This window comes from Moschus berezovskii, chromosome 6 (genome assembly GCF_049115385.1).
Source record: "Moschus berezovskii isolate FMDL1 chromosome 6, NW_MosBer_1.0, whole genome shotgun sequence".
Lineage (NCBI taxonomy): Eukaryota > Metazoa > Chordata > Mammalia > Artiodactyla > Moschidae > Moschus > Moschus berezovskii.
The window spans coordinates 60,665,168-60,689,367 of record NC_142465.1 but is presented as its reverse complement, the minus strand read 5'-3'; the positions used below and the strand labels follow the sequence as shown (position 1 = coordinate 60,689,367).

The following is a 24,200-nucleotide window of genomic DNA, read 5'->3' as shown; positions in this document are numbered from 1 at the left end:
TGGACTGTAGCCCACCAGACACTGTCCATAGGATTTCCCAGGCAGGAATACTGGAGTAGATTGCCATTTCCTTCTCCATAAGGACCGAGGATGAGGGCTTAAGGATGGAAGTATGAGTTAAGGCCTGGAGGTATAAAATTTGTGTTTTGTTATGTTGATGAAAAAATTAATAGTTGATCTAAGAAAGAAATGGAAAATTTAATTTGAGACAACCTGAGGTTTATAACCTGGGAGACAGTCTTTCAGAAAGCTCTCTGAGGACTGCCCCACCCCTTAAAGGTCACAGCACAGTTACAGAAGTCTTTGAGATAAAGGGTTATACATCAAATGAATTATTGACAGAAGGAAGGTTACCTCTCAAGGAGTTATGAAGTAGTGGGTCATCCTGACACTATACAAGATTGAGAAGGACTATAAGCTCTGGTTAATGCAGACGCACAATACACTCTAAGGGGGAGGGAAGAGGCCCGATCTGACAGAGAAAAAATTTATTTTTAAATTATTCTAGTCTTGCTTTAAAATATGAATTTATTTCATCAATTACAGTTATTTTTGGTAGCAAAAAAAATAGGGTGGGCGAATGGCCTAGATGAGGCATAAAAACGGAGTTTGGTCTCATATTCTGAGGACTTTAGCGAGACCAATCGTTATAATTGCAGTTTTCAAACGTTTCCAGGAAACAGTGCTTTCAGTATGACTTGGGGCGTCACGAGAGACGTGGACCTGAGACTGCAGTTAGCCTGCTGGTGAACAAAGCAGGAAGTTGGAAGATGGCAAAAACCTTCAGGGGGAGAAGGGTATTTAATGGCCAGCACTGGTCAGGAGGTAAGGAAGGAGTGTGCACGAGGAAGCGGGGCTGCGGAACAAGGCTTGTGGGGATCGTACAAACACGCCGAGGGGCAGCAGCGAAGCCCACAACAGACCGGCTGCATTCCCCGAGGGTACAGCCCTGCTCAGCCTGGGGCGCCTGGCCCCGCCCCTCTAGCCCCGCCCAGCAACCGTCGCCCCGCCCAGCACTCGGCGCCCCGCCCCGTTACCGTCGCCCCGCCCCGCGCTTCTTGCCCGGCACTCCGTCCGTGTCCCGGGTTGCAGACCCCAGCCACTGAACGTCCTTGGCCCCGCCCAGCGACGGCGGCCGGGCTGGCGCCGGTTCGGCCTGGCAGAGGGAGGGCCTGGGCGTTGGGAGGGAGGTTACCTTTCCCTCTCTTACCCTTCGCCACCCGAAGCGGGAGGAAGAAGCCGCGGCACAGTCCTTGGGCGGCATGGCAGAAGCTCCGGATGAGCGCGAGCCGGGCCCCGTGGCAGGGGAGCAGCTGCAGCAGCAACACGTCGGGTGCCAAGTCTTCTCAGAGCGGCTGGCTCAGGGGAAGCCACAGCAGGGGTTGCTCTCCAGTTTCTTCACCAATAACCAGAAGTGCCAGCTTATGCTCTTAAAGACATTGGCCACAAGTAGGAGCCTTGACCCGGGGGCTGGGCATCTGCAGGGTGGGGTCTGAGACCGGGCTGGCAGGGACGGGCCTCCGCACCTCTCCGCTAGGGGGCTCCGGGTTCGGCTCAGGTGTGGCGAGGGCCGGGTTCTGGCCCCAAGGGCAGAGTTAAGACAGGTTTGGCATCGTGGGGTGGGTGTGGGGGCTGAGCCTCAGTTTCGATGAGAGAAGGCGCTGAGGCCCCCTTCAGGACTACTTCTGCCTGTGGCGTGAATGAGGAGTCGGGTTAGGAGTTAGCCCTTTCCGTCACTCTGACAGATCCTCTCATTTCACAGGTAAATTGTGCAGTAATATGGGGACTGGAGAGTCCAGATGAAGCAGAGTTTTAAAGAGCTACGTTAATTAAAGCATACTTGCTGAAACCGCGCAACTCAGATGGGATTTGAACCCAGCTAAAACTCAGATTGGGACTTGAGTCTTGTAGCCTGGGAATAGAACCTGCTGTCTTTTAATTGAAATCGCACCCCTGGTCTCAGGAAGTTCAGGTTCTTTATGTCTCACTGCAGTAGGAATTGAGCGGGAGGCAAAATGATAGGTAAGAAGTAGATTTATTGAGAGAGATACAAACTGCATAGACAGTGTGGGCTGTCTCAGAAGGTGGGAGGCTCTGAGAAATCCACGTACCATAGACAGAAGGCGGTCTGTCTCAGGTGGTGAGGGTGGCCTGGATATTTGGGCTGGTTAGTTTTTATGGGCTGGATAATTTCATAGGCTAATGAGTGGGAGGATTATTCCAAGTCTTTTGGAGACCGGGTGGGGATTTCCAGGATTGGGGCCAGAGCCCACTGTTTGGCCTTTTATGGTTAGACTCGGAACTGCTGTGCGATGTATCATTTAGCATGCTGATAAATTAAAATGAGCATATAATAAGGCTCAAGATCTACTGAAAGTTGGATCTTCTGCTGTCTTGGGCCTAATTGGTTCTAACCATTTTGTGTCATGTCCAAAACAGCTCTGTCATTCTTTAAGTGTTGTGCCCTGCCCTGTTCATACTAGTTCACTGCTGCTGGCGGTGCAAAGACAGTTTTGCTGTCCTACTCTTTGTTGAAAAGGGTTCTTAACCGTCACACACTGATGGACTTCAGAGTGTGGAAACTTCTGACATGGACTGCGAAATCTCTGTTTGTATGCTCCTAAGGGCATTTTTCTGGGGAGAGAGTTCATAGCCCCATGACGTTCTGAGATGCCCATGACCCTGAAAAGGTTAAGAACCATTGCTATGGGTTACATAGGGACACTGTCTGCTGACCAGTTTCTGAATCCAGGGACATTGCACTAGAGGTTTCTTAACTTTTTTTACAAGGTCCTAGATTTCCCAAGTTTACTTTAGATACATTAAGAAAATCAAAGACAAACTTGTTTGTCCCAAAATAAGATTACCGTTTCATAGCTGGCCAGTGACAGTTCAAAAGTCAACCTCTCAGTGAGTTTTCCATCCTTCTTGAGATTACCTGCATCTTCAGGAATCAGGGGAGGAGAAAGGGGAGTAGAGGGGAATGATCACATTGTATTTACTTTACAAATATGTATCGAATGTCCCCTAGACTCTGCTTTGGGCAAATACAGAAATTAGTTGGGACCCTGCCTTTGTAATGTTCCAAAGTGGAATGCAGTGTAAAAGACATGGGCTGCAGATTTAGACGTGGGTTTAAATTTTGATCCCTTTCCTTGTTACATATGGAAGAGTGATTTAACTCTGATCCTGTGTGTCTTTATCAGGGAAAGGAAAGGGGAGTTGGGAAGGGGTGAAAGTACCTCTTTTAGGGTTGTTGTGAGGCATAGGTTTTATAAGTGTTAAGTGCCAGTGTATTCAGTTCAGTTCAGTCGCTCAGTCGTGTCCGACTCTTTGCGACCCCATGAATCGCAGCACGCCAGGCCTCCCTGTCCATCACCAACTCCCAGAGTTCACCCAAACTCATGTCCATCGACTCGGTGATGCCATCCAGCCATCTCATCTTCTGTCATCCTCTTCTCCTCCTGCCCCCAGTCCCTCCCAGCATCAGGGTCTTTTCCAGTGAGTCAACTCGTCGCATCAGGTGGCCAAAGTATTGGAGTTTCAGCTTCAGCATTGGTCCTTCCAGTGAACACCCAGGACTGATCTCCTTTAGGATGGACCAGTGTATTAGGAGCTGAATAAAGAAACTGTAGCTGTTCTTATAGTGGAAGAGCCAAAAAGTGGAGGAAGAGTTGAGATAGGAAGTGAGAAGGACCAGGTGCTGAACTTGAGTCCCAGCAGGAATTAACCTGCTTCAACCTTCCAAGGGGAAAGCTGCTGGAGAACCTGTTAGTGTATTAAAGCATCAACCTGCAGTTTTAAAATCCTATCCCTGGGATGGGTGTGATGAAAGAGATCAGGCCTCAAGGGAGACATTTGTTTTATTTTTCTCCAAAGCACATCCATTCTAAATACTGCAGGTCCTTCTTTGAAGAACCAAACCAACGTGCTCCCAACATTTTTTTTTTTAAAAGAGGACACTAGATTTTTGAACCCATTTCAGCTCTATAAAACTCTCAGTTGCTTCAGTAATAATGCACTTAGTATGGTGCCTGATACTTGATATACACTAAGTAGTATTTATTAATAATAATTGTTTTACCGTTAACACTCTTTAAGAGGGGTCAGGTTAGAAAAGCAGTAACCAGTACCTAATGCTCTTATCCAACAATATTTTTACTCACCTGTTTTTGCTTTCAGCATTTGAAAACCTTAATATCTTTTTTTTTTTTTGCTTATGTCATGTAATTTGCTGTGCATTTATATTCTCAGACAGGACATCTATGTGAAAAGTTGATGTTAGAGTCACTTGGGTTCCTTATATTTTCCTGTAATTTTAACAGGCTCATAGATTCTTAGAAGTGGTGGTGGGTGGCTCTGGAGTTGTTTAGGCCTTTTCACCCCCTTAACTGACCAGAAACCTCTGTGCCATCAATTGACCAGAGTGTTTTAGACCTCTGTTGGAACAGGTTATCTTTGAAGCCCTTTGAGGCTATCAGGCTCTTGTATAGACTGCTGTAATTGTTGGAAAAACCCTTTCTCATGCTGAGTTTAAATGTGCCCCATGTAACTTCTGCCCTTTGGTCCTTGTTCTGCTCTCGGAAGAAATGTTGGCAGAACCTATTCCCATACGACACCCCTTCAGATACTTGAAATTATTGTGGCCTTAGTTAAATCTTTTTTTTTTTTTTAACTTTAAACTTTTTATTTTGTATTGAGGTATAGCCAATTAACAATGTTGTGATAATTTCAGGTGGACAGCATAGGGACTCAGCCATACATATACATGTATCTATTCTCCTCCAAACTCCCCTCCCATATAAGCTGGCAAGTAACAGTGAGCAGAGTTCCATGTGCTATACAATAGGTTTTTGTTGGTTATCCATTTTAAATATAGCAGTGTGTACATGACCTTCTCAAAGTCCCTAACTATCCTTTACCACACCCCCACTCTGCCCCACAACCATAAGTTTGTTTTCTGTCTGTGAGTCTCTGTTTTTAAGTTCATTTGTATCGTTTCTTTTTAGATTCCATATATAAGGGATGTCATATGATATTTCTCCTTCTCTGATTGACATTACTCAGTATGACGCTCTCTAGGTCCATCCGTGTTGCTGCAGATGGCATTATTTCATTCTTTTTAGTGGCCAAGTAATGTTCCACTGTGTATATGTACCACATCTTCTTTATCCATTCCTCTGTCAATGGACGTTTAGGTTGCTTCCAGTCTTGGCTCTTGTAAACAGAGCTACAGTGAACATTGGGGTGCATGTGTCCTTTCAGAACATGGTTTTCTCCAGATGTATGCCCTGGAGTGGGATTGCAGGGTCATATGGTAGCTCTATTTTTAGTTTTTTAAGGAATGTCTGTTCTCCATAGCGGCGATAGCTATATTCATTCCCATCAACACTGCAGGAGGGTTCCCTTTTCTCCACACCCTCTCCACCATCTGTTGTTTGTGGATTTTTTGATGATAGCCATTCTGACCAGTGTGAGGTGATATCTCATTGTAGTTTTGGTTTGCATTTCTTTAATAATTAGAGGTGGCAAGAATACACAGAAGAACTGTACAAAAAAGATCTTCACGACCCAGATAATCATGACAGTGTGATCATTCACCTAGAGCCAGACATCCTGGAATGTCAAGTCAAGTGGGCCTTAGGAAGCATTACTGCGAACAAAGCTAGTGGAGGTGATGGAATTCCAGTTGAGCTACTTGAAATCCTAAAAGATGATGCTGTGAAAGTGCTGTATTCAATATGCCAGCGAATTTGGCAAACTCAGCAATGGCCACAGGACTGGAAAAGGTCAGTTTTCATTCCAATTCCTAAGAAAGGCCATGCCAAAGAATGCTCAAACTACTGCACAATTGCACTCATCTGTGGGGTCGCACAGAGTCGGACACGACTGAAGCGACTTAGCAGCAGCAGCAGCACATGCTAGTAAAGTAATGCTCAAAATTCTCCAAGCCAGGCTTCAGCAATACGTGAACCGTGAATTTCTAGATGTTCAAACTGGTTTTAGAAAAGGCAGAGATCAAATTGCCAACATCCGCTGGATCATCGAAAAAGCAAGAGAGTTCCAGAAAAACATCTTTTCTGCTTTATTGACTTTGCCAAAGCCTTTGACTGTGTGGATCACAATAAACTGTGGAAAATTTTGAAAGAGGTGGTAAAACCAGACCACCTGACCTGCCTCTTGAGAAATCTGTATGCAGGTCAGGAAGCAACAGTTAGAACTGGACATGGAACAACAGACTGGTTCTAAATAGGAAAATGAGTACGTCAAGGCTGTATATCATCACCCTGCTTATTTAACATATATGCAGAGTACATCATGAGAAACACTGGGCTGGAGGAAGCACAAGCTGTTATCAAGATTGCCGGGAGAAATATCAATAACCTCAGATATGCAGATGACACCACCTTTACGGCAAAAAGTGAAGAGGAACTAAAAAGCCTCTTGATGAAAGTGAAAGAGGAGAGTGAAAAGTTTGGCTTGAAGCTCAACAGTCAGAAAACTAAGATCATGGCATCTGGTCCCATCACTTCATGGCAAATAGATGGGGAAACAGTGGAAACAGTGTCAGACTATTTTTTTGGGCCCCAAAATCACTGTGGATGCTGATTGCAGCCATGAAATTAAAAGACGCTTACTCCTTGGAAGGAAAGTTATGACCAACCTAGATAACATATTAAAAAGCAGAGACATTACTTTGCCAACCAAGGTCCATCTAGTCAAGGCTATGGTTTTTCCAGTGGTCATGTATGGATGTGAGAGTTGGACGTGGAGAAAGCTGAGCGCCAAGGAATTGATGCTTTTGAACTATGGTGTTGGAGAAGACTCTTGAGAGTCCCTTGGACTGCAAGGAGATCCAACCAGTTCATCCTAAAGGAGATCAATCCTGGGTGTTCATTGGAAGGACTGATGCTGAAGCTGAAACTCCAATACTTTGGCCACCTCATGTGAAGAGTTGACTCATTGGAAAAGACCCTGATGCTGGGAGGGATTGGGGGCAGGAGGAGAAGGGGACGACAGATAATGAGATGGCTGGATGGCATCACCGACTCGATGGACATGAGTTTGGGTATACTCTGGGAGTTGGTGATGGACAGGGAGGCCTGGTGTGCTGCGATTCATAGGGTTGCAAAGAGTCGGACATGACTGAGCGACTGAACTGAACTGAATAACTAGAGATGTTGAACATCTTTGCATGTGCCTGTTGGCCATCTGTATATCTTCTTTCTCCTTTCCAAATCTACAAATCCCTTTCTTGCTTCCTGTGGAACATAGCCCTGAACTATTCTAGTCACCTCTTGTGGAACAGCTTTGGTTGGCAGGTCCTGTTTAGAGTGTGGTACTCAGAATGGGATGCTGTGTACAGATGAGGGCAGATCACAGTGGGGCCACTTACTGCCTTTCTCTAATCTGGATACTATTTCTGTGGCTCTGACCACAGTCATGTTGGTATATTTTCTACATATACATTCCTTCAGTCTTTTGGTATATATTTTAACACATTGTGTTTGATCATTTAACTGAGAAACATATTTGATATTATCTAAGATGTTTGGTGAAGGCAATGGCAACCCACTCCAGTACTCTTGCCTGGAAAATCCCATGGACGGAGGAGCCTGGTAGGCTGCAGTCCATGGGGTCGCGAAGAGTCGGACACGACTGAGCGACTACACTTTCACTTTTCACTTCATCCTTTGGAGAAGGAAATGGCAACCTACTCCAGTGTTCTTGCTTGGAGAATCCCAGGGACGGGGGAGCCTGGTGGGCTGCCGTCTATGGGGTCCCACCGAGCTGGACACGACTGAGCGACTGAACTGAACTGAACTGAAGATGTTTGGTGGTACACACTTTGGTATTTCTGTCAGTGTTTCATTTCATTAAAGACTTGCTTTTGTGTTAATTTAAGCTTATCTTTTTGTATTCATTTTTAAATCAATTTTAAGATAATAGTATTACTTAAATTATTACTAATTACTAATTAGTATTACTTAAAATTAGGTGTTAGTATTACTTCACTAAGATTTGAGAGATATTTTTTCTTTTATAATATTTGGATAATTTAATTGCTGCTCTTTTTTTTCCAATTACCATATGTAATTGAATCAATATCTTTCTAGATCCGTATGTCAAACTTCTACTTGATGCCATGAAGCATTCAGGTTGGTAAGTAAATCTTTTTAAAGTGCTACTGTATATTCTGACTGCTGAAAACAAACCACCCCTTTCTCCCCCATCCCCCACAAACTGGAACTACTTCAGATTTTCCACTTCAGGCCACAAAGCCCTTTCCATATGGCAGGTGGTGGTGGTGGTGGTGGTTGGCCGCATTCTCTCCAGGCAGGCCTTGTTCTCTCCGGACCTCTTCTGCCCTAACTCCACATCTCTGGCTTCACCATTCACTTCAGGTATTTAGTAAAGACAATACTTAAAATCTTTATCATAACTAATTACCAAACCTGGTTTTTCCACTATGCCAGTCTCAGCATTATCCTTAATGGAGAAGGTCTCAGTTTGTTAGGCATGCAGTAGCCTTCCAGGTGTTGTTCAACTTTGAGGGGATCAGAAAAAGTGACTTCTGAGCTCCCCTTCGTAACATTCTGGCCCAAGGGCAGAAACTCCAGCATAATTTCCTATGCGGTCTTCATTAGTTGAGCTAATGCTTTATGGACTCATGGCATAGCATTTGAACTGGGATCAATTTTGCAAAGACAGTTTCCTTATTTTACAGATGAGCGAACTAAGTGCTGAAGATGTTCAGTTGCTCTCCCAAGGTGTTCTGTGTGGCAGTGGTGGAGATATGGGTGATCCGGGTCTCCTGGCCCAGGGCTGTGCCCCATGGACACTGCTCCTGAACATTGTCTCTTTAATCCGTTCTTGCCTTCTAGTGCTGTTAACAAAGACAGACACTTCTCTTGTGAAGATTGTAATGGAAATGTCAGTGGAGGTTTTGACGCTTCAGTGTCTCAGGTAGGCATTTTACCAAGTTGTTTTCTTTCCTCCAGCTCTCCTCATGTTTGCTGAGTGCCTTCCACATGCCAGGCATTCTACTTGGTAGACTTTGTGTAGGATTAAAAAAAATGAGTTAGTTGTGATTCTGACCCTTAAGGTCCTTATATCTCACAGAGGAGACAAGATGTGAATGCAGACAATGATAGAATTTGAGTCAGGTTAAATTCTTGGAGGTGGGTTTGGTTACCATAGGGGATGCTGTGTAGTTCAACTGCTATGTGGTGGGAGGCTTTGAATGTCAGGATAGGGAGTTTCATCTTTACACAGTGGCAAGTGATGCATCTTTGAGAATTTCTGATGAGGAGAGTGAGTTTTCTCATCTGTAATATATGGGTAGTGATTGTATTTATTTCATAGAATGGTTCTAAGAATTAAATGAGATTTCTCTTGTAAAGTACACTGAAGTCAACACATGTTAGTTTTAAGTCAGTGGGGGGTTCTGACAGTCTTGAGGTGGTAGATGGATATGTCATGTGATGAGGATAGATATAAGTGTTCTATGTCACTGATTCCATCATGAGTATATAACACACATTTAACTACATTTAATTGTTTCCTCCTAGGGGACGTTATGTATATTTTGGTTATTTATAGCTGTTTCAGGGAAATCATGGGAAAGAGCAACATAGCAGAGGGGTGAGGTGTCTGAGTTTTGGAGTCAGATAGACTTTGAGTTCAAATCCTTATTCCCCTGCTTATTAGCTGTGGGGCTTGGGCAAGTTATTTATTTTATTCTCAGTTTCCTCATTTGTAAATTAAAAAAAATTAATTAATTTTAATTGGAGGCTAATTACTTTACAGTATTGTATTGGTTTTGCCATACGCTGACATGAATCTGCCCCGGCTGTACATGTGCTCCCCATCTTGAACCCCCCTCCCACTTCCCTCCCCATCCCATCCCTCAGGGTCATCCCAGTGCATCAGCCCCGAGCATCCTATATCATGTATCGAAGCTGGGCTGGCGATCTGTTTCACATATGATAATATACATGTTTCAATGCTATTATCTCAAATCATCCCACCCTCACCCTCTCCCACAGAGTCCAGAAGACTGTTCTTTACATCTGTGTCTCTTTTGCTGTCTCATATACAGGGTTATCGTTATCATCTTTCTAAATTCCATATATATGCGCCAGTATACTGTATTGGTGTTTTTCTTTCTGACTTACTCTGTATAATAGACTCCAGTTTCATCCACTTCTTTAGAACTGATTCAAATGCATTCTTTTTAATGGCTGAGTAATATTCCACTGTGTATGTGTACCACAGTTTTCTTATCCATTCCTCATTTGTAAATTGATAGCTGTAACACCTATAGCTCTCCAGGTGGGTCCTGGTGAGTTCATTCCCTTTTGGGGTTAAATAGAGTGCACATTTTGAATCTTCATCTTATTTCTCAGCAGTGTTATACACAGTTGGGAACTCTTTTCTTTTTAGTTAAAATTTTTGTTGTGAAGTATCTCATTCATACAGAAGAATAACAAACCTATATGTATGCTTTCAGTCATAATAGTAAAATGAACATCTATATAACTACCATGCAGATTTGAGAAAGAAAACCCTGCTGGGACTTTAGAAGCCTGTGTGCTCCTTCTTGGATCATAGCCCTCCTTCCTTATTTTTGACTTTCGTAATAATCATTCCCTGCTTGTCTGAATGGTTTTAACATCTATGTATACAGTCAAACAGTGTGTTATGTAGTTGCCTGCTTTTAAAAAAGTTTTTAAAAAATTTATTGATTTGGCTGCCCCAGGTCTTAGTTGTGGTAAGTGAGACCTTTCATCTTCATTGCAAAATGTGGGATCTTTAGTTATGGCATGTAAAACCTTTGGTTGCGGGATGTGGGATCTAGTTCCCTGACCAGGGATTGAACCCCGGACCCCTGCACTGGGAGCGTGGAGTCTTAGCCACTGAACCACCAGGAAAGTCCTTTGTTGCCTGCTTTTAAGTTTTATATATACTTGGGGTCATATGTAATGACCCCTGTCATTTTATGAAATTATGCAGGATATAGTCCTTTGTAACTTAATTCTTTTGTACGACATTGTGAGATTCTTCTGTCTTGTATGCATCCCTGGTTTATTTAGTGTCACTGTTGTATATATTATTCCATTGTATGTCTATAGTAGAGTTTACTCTCTCTAATGTCACTTCCAACGTTATTATTGTAAGCAATGCTGCTGTGAATTCTTTACCTTCTCTCCTGAAGCACACACAGGCAGGAGTTACTACTACAGGGTCTCTGCCTAGAGTGGATTGCTGGCTCATATCTCATGCATTCACTTGACTTGAACAGCTAATACCACTTTCTTGCCGTGGTTTCCAGTATGCAGCACTCCTGCAGTTGCTCCTTTGGTAGCTCAGCTTCCTGTACCAGCTTGTAAATGTTGAAGTCCCTTAATCCAGAGTGTTACAGCCCCTTCTTTGCTTTCTGGCACTCTGCCAAGGCGATCTAATTTGTTTTGCTAGGTCAGAACTCTGTCTTGAACTCCACATCCATAGAGCCAAGTGTTCACTGCACACCTACACTTGGAAGTTTTAAAGGCATCTCAGACCTGACATGTCCAAATCCAAATCGATGATTTTTACCATCCTCCATCTCCACCCAACCTGGTCTTTTAGTTTTGCATATCTCAGTGAATGGTACCACCATCCATCCTATTACCCAAGCTAGAACTTTAGGGATCATCCTTGATACCTCTGATTCCCTTCTCATTTTTTATCCAGCACCAAATTTTGTGCAGTCTACCTCCTAAATACCTTTTAGGCTTCCACCACCCTAGCTCGGGCACTATTATCTCTTGCCTAGAATACTTGTTCTCATTCAGTTAGTCTCTCTGCATCCAGTTTGGATCATCTTATGCCTGTTTTTCCAACTGTGGTCAAAAGGATAAAAGCAAAATAAAACACCTCCTGTTTCACTGTTCCCTTTCAGTGACTTCCCATTGTTGTCAGGATAAAGAGTGACTTGGCCCTGATGACCTCACCAACCCTACCTCATGCCTACTGCCTCCAACTTTGTGCTTCAGTCCTAAAGGCCTACCTTCACCTTCTCAAACATTCTTGTCCTTCACCACTCCCCCTACCCTTTGCATGTATTATTCTCTCTCTGGAATGCCCCCTTCCTCTCTCCTCAAATTTAACTCCTGTTCATCCATCCATTAGATCCCAGTTTTAACATTCCTTCTGCAGAGAACCATTTCCCACCTCTGCAGATCAGGTCAGGTACTCCATTGTATGTACTCATAACAACTGTTATTGCATGTGCTCAAACATTTTGGTAAATATTTGATTAATTTCCATCTCTATTTGTAGACTGTAAATCTAATAGGTCTTGATAAATATTAGTTGACTAAATGAATGTTGAATGAATGTATATAAAATACCTGGGCCATGTCCCAGTGTCTGGCACATAGTCAGTAGAAACTTTTATTATTAGGACCCCTCATGTCTTTGTTATTCGTATAGGGTCCTCTTGTTCAGTGTGCTGTTGGCTTTTTGCACTTCTTTCTGAAGGTCTTTCTGAGGACTTTTCCTGGCAATTCTAGTAGAATGGGACAGTGTGGTCATGCATTGTTGCTTCACTGCTCATTCAGAAACTTGATTAAGAAGCATTTTACATATATTCTCATTTAATTCTCACAGTTCTATTAGGTAGGTAATGTAAGTCATCTCCTTTTAATAGTTGAGGAAACTGAGGCACAGAAAGCTTAAGAAACTTGCCCAAGGTCACTGACTTAGTAAGGAGTGGGGCTGGAATTTGAATCTCTGCTTCATTCCATGGTCCGTGGTTAAATATTATTAAGAGTCCCAGACGGGCTGGTGCAGTCCACCCAGCGAGGATGGTATGTGAGTAAATGTCCTTAAACTAAGTGCTGTGCCGTCGTCCAAGGAGAGGAGAGCCCTTGGGAAGGCTTCCTGGCATGTATGGAGAAGGCTGGGCCTTGATGGTGGGGCGGGTGTGGGCTCGATAGAGAAGAGTAGGTGAGGCTTTCCATGCAGTGAGCCCCCTCAGGTGAGAGTGAAGGTGGAATCTTATGAAGTGAGAGTAGCTCTTAGAAATAACTGAACTTCTCTCATTTTGGTGCCTCTTAGATTGTTCTGTGCCAGAATAATATCCGTAATCAGGCCCATATGAACAGAGTGGTCACCCATGAGCTCATTCATGCGTTCGATCATTGTCGTGCTCACGTCAATTGGTTCACCAGTGTCAGACATTTGGCCTGCTCTGAGGTAAGTTTTATTGTAGAAGATACTTCCCCCCCTACCCTGAACATTGTGTGTTTGAACATTTTATTCAAGTATGATTTATTCAAACATATTTCTTTTCTTGTCATAATTCCATGTTAGTCTTCAATTTCCATTTTTAACTATTGAATACAATTTTTGTCTTAAATATAACCTTTAAATCCTAATAATAGTGATTTGACTATTATATGATTATGACTAATTATAATACAAAAAATATTTTTCCTATGGAATAAACATTTCCTATATCATAAAATTTATATAAACATTTACTGAGGGCTGTGTGCCTAACACTGTTCTGTTTGTGGATTCTTATTTAATCTTCACAAAAATCCCTTGAGGTGTAGATACTGTTATTACCATTTTATTTATGTGAAAAGTGAGGCAGTTGTTTAGATACCATAGTTAGCAAGTGGCAGAGGCAAGATTACAGTCAAGGTTCTTGATGGGTTTGCTGTGCTGCCTTCCACAGGTAAAGTTGCTAGCTTTCCCTAGAATAAAACAGTTCATTTCAAAAATACAACATCAGTTCAGTTTAGTCACTCAGTCGTGTCTGATTCTTTGTGACCCCATGGACTGCAGCACGCCAAGCTTCCCTGTCCATTACCAACTCCGGGAGCTTACTCAAACTCATGTCCGTCGAGTTGGTGATGCCATCCAACTATCTCATCCTCTGTCGTCCCCTTCTCCTCCCGCCTTCAATCTTTCCCATTATCAGGGTCTTTCCCAACGAGTCAGTTCTTCGCATCAGGTGGCTATTAAGTACTGGAGCTTCAGCTTCAGCATCAGTACTTCGAATGAATATTCAGGACTGATTTCCTTTACGATAGACTGGTTGGATCTCCTTGAAGTCCAAGGGGCTCTCAAGAGTTTTCTCCAACACCACAGTTCAAAAGCATCAATTCTTTGGCACTCTGCTTTCTTTATAGTTCAAGTCTCACATCCATACATGACTGTTGGAAAAATCATGGCTTTGACTAGAGGGACCTTTGTTGGCAAAAGTAATGTCTCTGCTTTTTAATATGCTGTCTAGATTAGTCATAGCTTTTCTTCCAAGGAGCAAGCGTCTTTTAATTTTATGGCTGCAGTCACCATCTGTAGTGATTTCGGAGCCCCTCAAAATAAAGTCTCTCACTATTTCCATTGTTGCCCCATCTATTTGCCATGAAGTGATGGGACCAGATGCCATGATCTTAGGTTTCTGAATGTTGAATTCTAAGCCAACTTTTTCACTCTCCTCTTTCACTTTCATCAAGAGGCTCTTTAGTTCTTCTCTTTCTGCCATAAGGTGGTGTCATCTGCATATCTGAGGTTACTGCTATTTCTCACAGCAATCTTGATTCCGGGTTGTGCTTCATCCAGTCCAGCATTTCGCATGATGTACTCTGCATATAAGTTAAATAAACAAGGTGACAATATATAGCCTTTAAGTACTCCTTTCCCAATTTGGAACCAGTCTGTTGTTCTATGTCCAGTTCTCAGTGTTGCTTCTTGACCTGCATACAGATTTCTCAGGAGGCAGGTCAGGTGGTCTGGTATTCCCATCTCTTTAAGAATTTTCCACAGTTTGTTGTGATCTACACAGTCAAAGGTTTTGGCGTAGTCAGTAAAGCAGAAGTAGATGTTTTTCTGGAACTCTCTTGCTTCTTCTATGATCCAGCGGATGTTGACAATTTCATCTCTGGTTCTTGTCCCTTTTCTGAATCCAGCTTGAACATCTGGAAGTTCAGGGTTCATGTTCTTTTGAAGCCTGGCTTGGAGGATTTTGAGCATTACTTTGCTAGTGTGTGAGATGAGTGCAATTGTGCAGTAGTTTGAGCATTCTTTGGCATTGCCTTTCTTTGCAATTGGAATGAAAACTGACCTTTTCCAGTCTTGTGACCACTGCTGAGTTTTCCAAATTTGCTGACATATTGAGTGCAGCACTTTCACAGCATCGTCTTTTAGGATTTGAAATAGCTCAACAGGAATTCCATCACCTCCACTAGTTTTGTTCGTAGTGATGCTTCCTAAGGCCCACTTGACTTCATATTCCAGGATGTCTGGCTCTAGGTGACTGATCACACCATTGTGGTTATCTTGGTCATGAAGATTTTTTTTGTATAGTTCTTCTGTGTATTCTTGTAACTTTTTCATAATATCTTCTTCTTCTGTTAGGTGTCCATACCATTTCTGTCCTTTATTGATCCCATCTTTGCATGAAATGTTCCCTTGTTATCTCTAACTTTCTTGAAGAGATCTCTAGTCTTTCCCATTCTGTTGTTTTCCTCTGTTTTTTTGCATTGAACACCGAGGAAGGTGTTCTTATTTCTCCTTGCTATTTTTTGGAACTCTGCATTCAAATGGGTTTATCTTTCCTTTTCTCCTTTGCCTTTCGCTTCTCTTTCTTTCACAGCTATTTGTAAGACCTCAGACAAACATTTTGCCTTTTTGCATTTCTTTTTCTTGGGGATGGTCTTGATCACCGCCTTCTGCACAATGTCACAAACCTCTGGCCATAATTCTTCAGGCACTCTATCAGATCCAATCCCTTGAATCTGTTTGTCACTTCCACTGTATAGGGATTTGATTTAGGTCATATGTGAATGGTCTAGTGGTTTTCCCTACTTTCTTCAATTTAAGTCTGAATTTGACAATAAGGAGTTTAAGATCTGAGCCACAGTCAGCTCCCGGTCCTGTGTTTGCTGACTGTACAGAGCTTCTCCATCTTTGGCTGCAAAGAATATAATCAATCTGATTTTGGTATTGATTATCTGGTGATGTCCATGTGTAGAGTCTTCTCTTGTGTTGTTGGAAGAGGGTGCGTTCTCTTGCCTAAACTCTGTTAGCCTTTGCTCTGCTTCATTCTGTACTCCAAGGGCAAATTTGCCTGTTACTCCAGGTATCTCTTGACTTCCTACTTTTGCGTTTCAGTCCCCTATAATGAAAAGGACATTTTTTGGGGGTGTTAGTTCTAGAAGGTCTTGTAGATATTCATAGAACTGTTCAATTTCAGCTTCTTTGGCATTACTGGTTGGGGCATAGGCTTGGATTACTGTGATAATGAATGGTTTGCCTTGGAAATGAACAGAGATCATTCTGTCGTTTTTGAGATTGCACCAAAATACTGCATTTTGGACTCTTGTTGGCTATAAAGGCTACTCCATTTCTTCTAAGGGATTCTTGCCCACAGTAGTAGATATAATCGTCATCTGTGTTAAATTTACCCATTCCAGTCCATTTTAGTTCACTGATTCCTAAAATGTCAGTGTTCACTCTTGCCATCTCCTGTTTGACCACTTCCAATTTACCTTGATTCATGGAACTAACATTCCAGGTTCCTATGCAATATTGTTCTTTACAGCATTAGACTTTACTTCCATCACCAATCACTTCCACAGCTGGGTGTTGTTTTTCTTTGACTCCGTCTCTTCATTCTTTCTGGAGTTATTTCTCCACTATTCTCCAGTAGCATATGGGCACCTTCCGACCTGGGGAGTTCATCTTTCAGTGTCCTATCTTTGCCTGTCTTTGATGGCAGAGTAGAAGGACATGCGCTCATCTTCTGTGAGAACTCCTGAATTACAACTCGCTGCTGAACAACTGTTGACAGGAGAATGCCCACAAAAAAAATATACCCCATGTCCAATGGCAAAGGAGAAGCCCCAGTAAGACAGTAGGAGGGGCAAAATTGCATTTATAATCAAACCCCATACCTGCCAGAGACACTTGGAGGGCTCAAGCAAAACCTTGTGCACACCAGGAGGCTCCACAGAGACTGAGCCAGACCTGCCCCTGAGTGTTTGAATGTCTTTACTTGGAAACCTGCCTTTCTTCAAGATTCATGTCAGTCGTTTTATGGCCCAGGAGAACTCATCTTGTGCCAATATTATCTCAAAAAGCATGCTGTGGGTGAGGGGCCTGGTGCCAGTCTCTGAGTTTTGAAACATTTCCTTTGTCTCATCTGCAGCCTGCTAGTAGCTATATAGATCATTTAAGATGATATTAAATGTTTGAGTGTGTCCTGTGGTGTTTGAGTGCCTCCTGTGGAGGTACAGGTCAGCAGTGGCCTGCTGCTGGGGCAGGGGCTCTGGGTGCAGCAGACCTGGGTATGGCTTAAGCCCTCTTGGAGGAGGTTGCCATTAACCTCACCATAGAGCCACCGGAACTTACACAGGACTGGGGAAACAGACTCTTGGAGGGCACAAACAAAACTGTGCACACCAGGACCCAGGAGAAAGGAGCAGTGACCCCACACGAGACTGACCCAGACTTGCCCATGAGTGTCCAGGAGTCTTGGCAGAGGTGTGGGTTGGTGGTGGCCTGGTGCAAGGTCCGGGCACTGAGTGTGGTAGTGTGTGCACGGGACCTTTTGAAGGAGGTTGCCATTAACTTCATTACCGCCACCATACTTTGGTCTCAGGTCAAACAAGAGGGAGGGAACAGAGCGCCGCCCATCAACAGAAAACTAGATGAAAGATTTACTGAGCATGGCCCCGCCCATCAGAACAAGACCCAGTTTCCCCCTCAGTCAGTCTCTCCCATCAGGAAGCTTCCATAAGCCTCTTATCCTTCTCCATCAGAGGGCAGACAGAATGAAAACCACAGCCACAGAAAACTAACCAAACTGGTGACATAGACGAGAGCCTTCTCTAATTCAGTGAAACCATGAGCCGTGCCGTGTTAGGCCACCCAAGGCGGTTGGGTCATGGTGGAGAGTTCTGACAAAACATGGTTCACTGGAGAAGGGAATGGCAAACCACTTCAGTATTTTTGCCTTGAGAACCCCGTGAACAGTATGACAAATACAACATAGGAAGATATTTATTATTATCTTCTTATGTTGATTGGATTGCTTTCAGAAATACACATGTATATGCTCCTAGAAAGACATTTGTATTTCATACTTGCATTTCATTAATTGAAAAGTGCAATGTACTAAGATGCTAAAAAAAACTAATATGAATTTCAAGCTTATATTTCATAACTTAGATTATTTTCTCTTTCCCTTGAAATTAATAAGCAGCCTCACTGTGTCTGATTATAACTCATATGATTTGGAAAAAAGACTGAAACCTGAGCTATTGAATATTTCTCTCTCTTGGGTATTATAAGAATTAATGCCTGTTAGCTAGTTAAAGTGTGTTAAGTGCTTTGAGCTCCTCAGAGGAATGAAGCTCTGTTATTATAGGAGTAACAAGAAGTGGGCCATCTGATTGCAGTGGATGAGCAAAATTGTGGCCAGACTGGCTGTAGAATGTGGGTAGTTCCACAACTATTTCACATATTAAAGCTGCTTTTCAGAGTAGGAAATGGCAACCCACTCCAGTATTCTTGCCTGGAAAATTCCATGGACAGAGGAGCCTGGCAGACTACAGTCCATGGGGTTGCAAAGAGTTGGACATGACTGAGTACATACACAAAGCTGCTTCTTACCTTAAAGATACAGCATATTAGAAAATATGTACTAACTTCAGGCTGTCATATTCATAGCATGACTACTTTGAATGTTCTTGATTCTTGTACCCATTAATTTTTCATAGGCCAATTGAGGTCTTAGAGGAAGGTCATGAACTTACATGGGTTTAAGGGAAGGTCCAAGAGCATTTCAGTGGTTTGGGCTAGGAGGACTGGGAGGTTTGTGTGCCTGAGTGTCTTAGGTATTGATGTGTTCTGTTTTATGCTCACATTGAAAATCAGTTTGTAGGTCTTTGAAAGAATGCTTTCTTGAAGTCCTTTTGGTCATTTCTAGAAGTGAGAACAGAACCTCTGTAAAGATTGTAGAGAGCATAATCTTTAACTCAGAAGTCCAACTCTGACTTTTGGTTCGAACAGAAATTAGTCCTGTCATTAAGGCTCCAGAGAAACATATTGAAAATTCCTTTTGAATAGGTGATTCCCCTCAGTATGTTTGGTGTTTTGTAGTGTAGCTCATAGATGTCTGATCTTTTTAAATTAAAATGCTTTTCTGAATTCAGTAATTCTTTGTTTATTTATTGGTTGTGCTGGATCTTCGTTGCCATGCCATCTTTTCTCTAGCTGCAGCCAGCAGGGGCTAAACTCTACTTGCGGTGTACCAGCTTCTCATTGCAGTGGCCTCTCTTGTTGCAGAGCATGGGCCTCAGTAGTTATTGCACAAAGGCTTGGTAGTTACGGTTCCTGGGCTCTAGAGCACAGGCTCAGTAATTGTGGTGCATGGGATTAGTTGCTCCGAGGCATGTGGAATCTTCTTGGACAAGGTATCGAACCGATGTTTCCTGTATTGGCAGCAGAGTCTTTAGCACTCAGTCACCAGGGAAGCCCTCTGCTCCTTTTCTGAACTTAAGAACTTCTTAAGTCAAGAGAGTTTAAAAAATCTTACAGATACTCTGTCCTCAGAAAAATAGGCCAATTTTATATTCTTTTATAATAAAATCAGTTGATGTAAAGGTATAGATACTAGTGCTTACTTTCTTTTTGTCTGCCTTCTGTCTTTGTGATAGGTTCGAGCTGCTAACCTTAGTGGAGACTGCTCACTTTTAAATGAAATATTCAGGTTGCATTTTGGATTAAAGCAACACCATCAGGTAAAAACTAACATATGAAATCGCTTAACTGTCAAGAGTGCTATGAGTGGAAATAATGAGTAGAGAAATGAGAAGTACATTTTGTATTTGAAATGTGAAAGAACTATTATTTGAAAAGAATACAACATGTATATCACTTAAGCCAATAGAGGGAATTCAGTTATGTTTTATAATTATGGGCAAGCTCTGTGACTGGGAGATTTTCACAGTGAAAAGAGCTATGGTATCTCGCATGGGATCATTTTGGATGGGGGTAGATAATGAGTGGAAATGAAATCACAGCCTGTCCTACTTCTGTTCTAACAGTCCTGGACTTCTGTTTTCAAACTATTATTGTTCTTGAGACAAAAAAGTAAGCCTGTCAGAACAGAGACTGCTGTGTCTTAGTGAACCTTTACAAAGGCTGTGTGATGTGACAGCAAAGCTTTGGATTGGCACAGACTTAATTATGAAGAACTGAGCTGAGAGATTTTGTAAACAAAACAAAATGAAAACTATAGGCAATATCAGTCCTGCTGGAAAGCTTTCAAGGTCACCGATAGATGGACCCGGGGAGAGGAGATTTAGAACTGATGGAGTGGTGAAGGGTGTGAGCAGTTCTTCCCACAGCAACCAAGGGGCTCTGTGTCCACACTGAGGAGAAAGGCTGGTCAGAGCTCTTCTATGGGAAGAGGTTGCTGGGCCAATTTGTGACATACATGGGCATCAGGATAGAAGTTTCAACCAGATGTAGAAAGGACGGGCTTGGAACAACCACAGGAAGGTCCTTGGTGGAGTAACTCAAATCAGCTCTGGGGAGGAAGGTGGAATGTCATAGTGAACTAAGAGAAATTGTGAACTCCGAATGGGATTTAGAAGGCAAACCTGGGGCCTGGGAAGGGTGACTGCTCAGGTAAGGCTGTTATGCTTTCAACCTGTGCCAAGTTCACTTGGTGATGTGCCACTGACTTGTCCTGAGCCACATGTCTTCTGTGCCCTCCAATCCCGGCTCTTCTGGTGTAGTCAGCTCAGGCAGCATTTGAATGGGCGGTGTGTTCTGGCTCTCAGTGGAAAGAGTGGAAGCAGGGTACACTCAGCACATCCCCAAGAAGAGGCTAATGCACATAAGGCATGTGATCCAGGGCCGAGAGTCTTTGAAAGAAATCTCTCCTCTTTTTACCTTGGGTTGGAAGTAGCGGTGGATGAATACAGCTGGCAGTAGGATGGAAGATAGGTGAAGGCAGTGGAAGAAGAGTCCTAGCTTTTGTGTAGCATGTGCCCAAGAAAAAAGTTGTTTGATTTTTTTTCCCCCTGAAAAATTAGAAAACCTTCAAATTTTGTGTGGTTCCTGTTGCCTCCAGGGGAGATGCCCCTCTCAAAGGAAAAGTTATCCAGCAATGGTCAGCTATGAAAAATTGAGAGAGAGAGAGGCACAGCAGTATATTTCAGATTTATTCAAGTTAAAAGAATTCAACCAGAACCTTATTTATAGACTTTTTTAAAATGATTTTTCAAATTGGGAGTTACTGTTTAGCAGATATTGCCTAGAACTTATCATCATTGGGAAAGATAAGAAGAAGGGAGGAGAGGAAGAGAGATCTTTCTTATACCTAAATAATTTTAGATTGAGCTAAACATGCTCCATAATTGCATCTTTATTTTTTGGACTGATAGAAATGGATAAAATAACATGACAGAAAATTAATTTTGACCGTGGTTCAGACCTTATGTGAAGTGTTACTATTTCATGTGTAAATTTTCATATAAGATTAATGCTATATACTTTCTTACTCCTTAGACTTGTGTGAGAGACAGAGCCATTCGTTCTATTCTGGCTGTTAGGAACATTAGCAAAGAAGTAGCTCAGAAAGCTGTTGATGAAGTTTTTGAGTCTTGTTTCAATGACCATGAACCTTTTGGAAGGATCCCTCATAATAAGACCTATGCAAGATATGCTCATAGAGACTTTCAAAACCGGGATCGATACTACTCGAATATATGAAGACAATGATATTTTATACTATAGAGCTTCAGTGATCATGAAGAAAGTATGGTTCCTAAGTGGACGAACATAACGATCAAGTAAATACAGGGAAGACACAGAAGATGCTGATTCTAACATCAGAAAAAGTAACTGTGGTGAGAAATGAAATTGCCTTAAACGCAAAGGCAAACATTGTATCTTTGTAGCTTTGGATATTTATTTACCAGTTGGTAAATAAAGCAAATAAATTGTTCATTTAAAATTTTCTACAATATACTTGTTATTACTTGTGTTTTGTTTTTATGATAATGATTTGTTTTTATTATATGTGATTATTTTAATACTTGATTATGAAATCTGTGAAGTATGCCCTTGTGTGATGTGTATGTCTTCTTTGGAAAAATGTCTAATCAGATCCTCCGCCCATTTTTAAATCAGGTTGTTTGTTTTTGATGTTGAGTTGTATGAGTTTTTGTATATTTTTAAAGTACCGCTTATCAGATATTATTTGCAGTTATCTTCTCCCATTTAGTAGGTGACCTTTTCATGTTGTTGATGGTTTACATAGCAAAGGCTTTTTAGTTTGACGTCCCTTTTGTTTATTTTTGCTGTTCTTTTGCTTGCCCAAAGAAACATATGAAAACAAAAATTACTAAGGGTGATGACAAAGAGTTTACTGCCTATGTTTTCTTCTAGAAGTTTTGTGGTTTCAGGTCTTAGTTTTAAGTCTTTAATGCATTTTGAATTTACTTTTGTGCATTGTGTGAGAAAATAGTCCAAGTTGATTTTTTTTTTTTTTTGTATGTGGTTGTTCAGTTTTCCTAGTACTGTTTATTGCAGAGACTGTCTTTTCCTCAATGTATATTCTTGCTTCCTTTGTCATAGGTTAGTTGCCCGTATAAGTGTGGGTTTGTTTCTGGGCTCTATTCTGTTCCATTAATCTGTGTGTCTGTTTTTGTGCCAGTACCATTACCGTTCAGATTAGTATAGCTTTTGTAGTATAGTTTGAAATCAGGCAGCATAACTCTAGCTCTGTTCTTCTTTTTCAAGATTGTTTTGGCTATTGTTTCTTGTGTTTCTGTACAAATTTTAGGATTATTTGCTTTTCTTCTGCTGCTGCTGCTAAGTCGCGTCAGTTGTGTCTGACTCTGCGCGACCCCACAGACGGCAGCCCACCAGGCTCTTGTGTCCCTGGGATTCTCCAGGCAAGAATACTGTTCTAGTTGTGTGAAAAATACTATTGGTATTTTGATAGGGATTGTATTGAATCTGTAGATTGCCTTGGATAATATGGTCATTTTAACTGGTGGGCTTCCGTCTATAGGGTCACACAGAGTCGGACACGACTGAAGTGACTTAGCAGCAGCAGCAGCAACAATATTGATTCTTCTTATCCATGAGCATGGTATTTCTTTCCCTCTGTGTCATCTTCAGTTTCTTTAATTAGCATCTTATAGTTTTCCAAGTACAAGTCTTTTACTTCCTTAGATATATTCCTAGGTATTTAGTTCCTTTTGATGTAGTTATAAATGGTATTATTTTCCTATTTTCTCTTTCTGATAGTTCATTGTTAGTGTATAGAAACACAACAGATTCAACAGCATATTAATAGGATCACACACCATAACCAAGTGGGATTATTGCTGGGTACAAGGATAGTTCAACATATGAAAACATTATTATAACACATTAACAGAGTGAAGGAAAAAAAATCACATGGTTATCTCAATCGATGCAGAAAAAGCATTTGACAAAATTCACCACCCATTTATGATAAAAACTCTCCAGAAAGTGAGCACAGAGGGAACCTACCTCAAAATAATAAAGGCTCTATATGACAAACCCACAGCTAGCATTGTACTCAACAGTGAACAAGACAAGGATGCACACTCTTGCTACTTTTATTCAACATAGTTTTGAAAGTACTAGCCATGGCAATCAGATGAAAAATAAATAAAAAGGAATCCAAATTGGAAAAGGACTAAAACTGTCACTGTTTGCAGAAGGCATGAACTATATATAGAAAATACTAAAGATGCTACCAGAAGACTACTAGAGCTCATCAATGAGTTAAGTGAAGTTGCAGGATATAAAATTAATACACAGAAATCTTTTTCATTTCTATAAAATAACAATGAAAAGTCAGAGAAATTATGGACACAATCCCATTTACCATCACATCAAAAAGAATAAAATGCCCAGGAATAAACTTACCCAGGGCTCAGACAGTAATCTTCCTGCAATGCGGGAGACCCAGGTTCTATCCCCTGGGTTGGGAAGGAATGGCAACCCACTCCAGTATTCTTTCCTGGAGAATTCCATGGATAGAGAAGTCTGGGGGACTACAGACTATCCCTAGGGTTGTAACTTACCAAGGAGACAAAAGAACTGTACTCTGAAAAGACACTGATGAAAGAAATTAAACATAATACAAA

General features: G+C 41.9%; 1 protein-coding gene across 3 annotated transcripts; it reads left to right on the top strand.

Annotated features, from left to right (window-relative positions):
* The first annotated feature begins 1,055 nt into the window (after positions 1 to 1,055).
* ATP23 (ATP23 metallopeptidase and ATP synthase assembly factor homolog) lies at positions 1,056 to 22,364 on the top strand. 3 transcript variants are annotated; one of them, XM_055395993.2, is made up of 6 exons: positions 1,056 to 1,449; positions 8,118 to 8,163; positions 8,886 to 8,967; positions 13,105 to 13,242; positions 19,719 to 19,802; positions 21,580 to 22,343. In XM_055395993.2, the coding sequence occupies exons 1-6, from the start codon at positions 1,263 to 1,265 to the stop codon at positions 21,781 to 21,783; spliced, it is 741 nt and encodes a 246-aa protein (XP_055251968.2). In that variant the 5' UTR covers positions 1,056 to 1,262; the 3' UTR covers positions 21,784 to 22,343. The 3 variants fall into 3 exon arrangements, with proteins under 3 accessions (XP_055251968.2, XP_055251967.1, XP_088693198.1); XM_088837072.1 differs by lacking the exon at positions 1,056 to 1,449 and adding an exon at positions 8,300 to 8,405 and having other exon boundaries at positions 8,141 to 8,163; positions 21,580 to 22,348; XM_055395992.2 differs by lacking the exon at positions 13,105 to 13,242 and having other exon boundaries at positions 1,069 to 1,449; positions 21,580 to 22,364.
* Positions 22,365 to 24,200: the final 1,836 nt, after the last annotated feature.

Coding starts and splice junctions, on each gene's coding strand:
- ATP23 (XM_055395993.2), top strand. CDS start 1,263: ATGGCAGAAGCTCCGGATGAGCGCGAGCCGGGCCCCGTGGCAGGGGAG. Junction 8,968..13,104: donor TTGACGCTTCAGTGTCTCAG/GTAGGCATTTTA, acceptor GGTGCCTCTTAG/ATTGTTCTGTGCCAGAATAA. Junction 13,243..19,718: donor GACATTTGGCCTGCTCTGAG/GTAAGTTTTATT, acceptor TCTTTGTGATAG/GTTCGAGCTGCTAACCTTAG.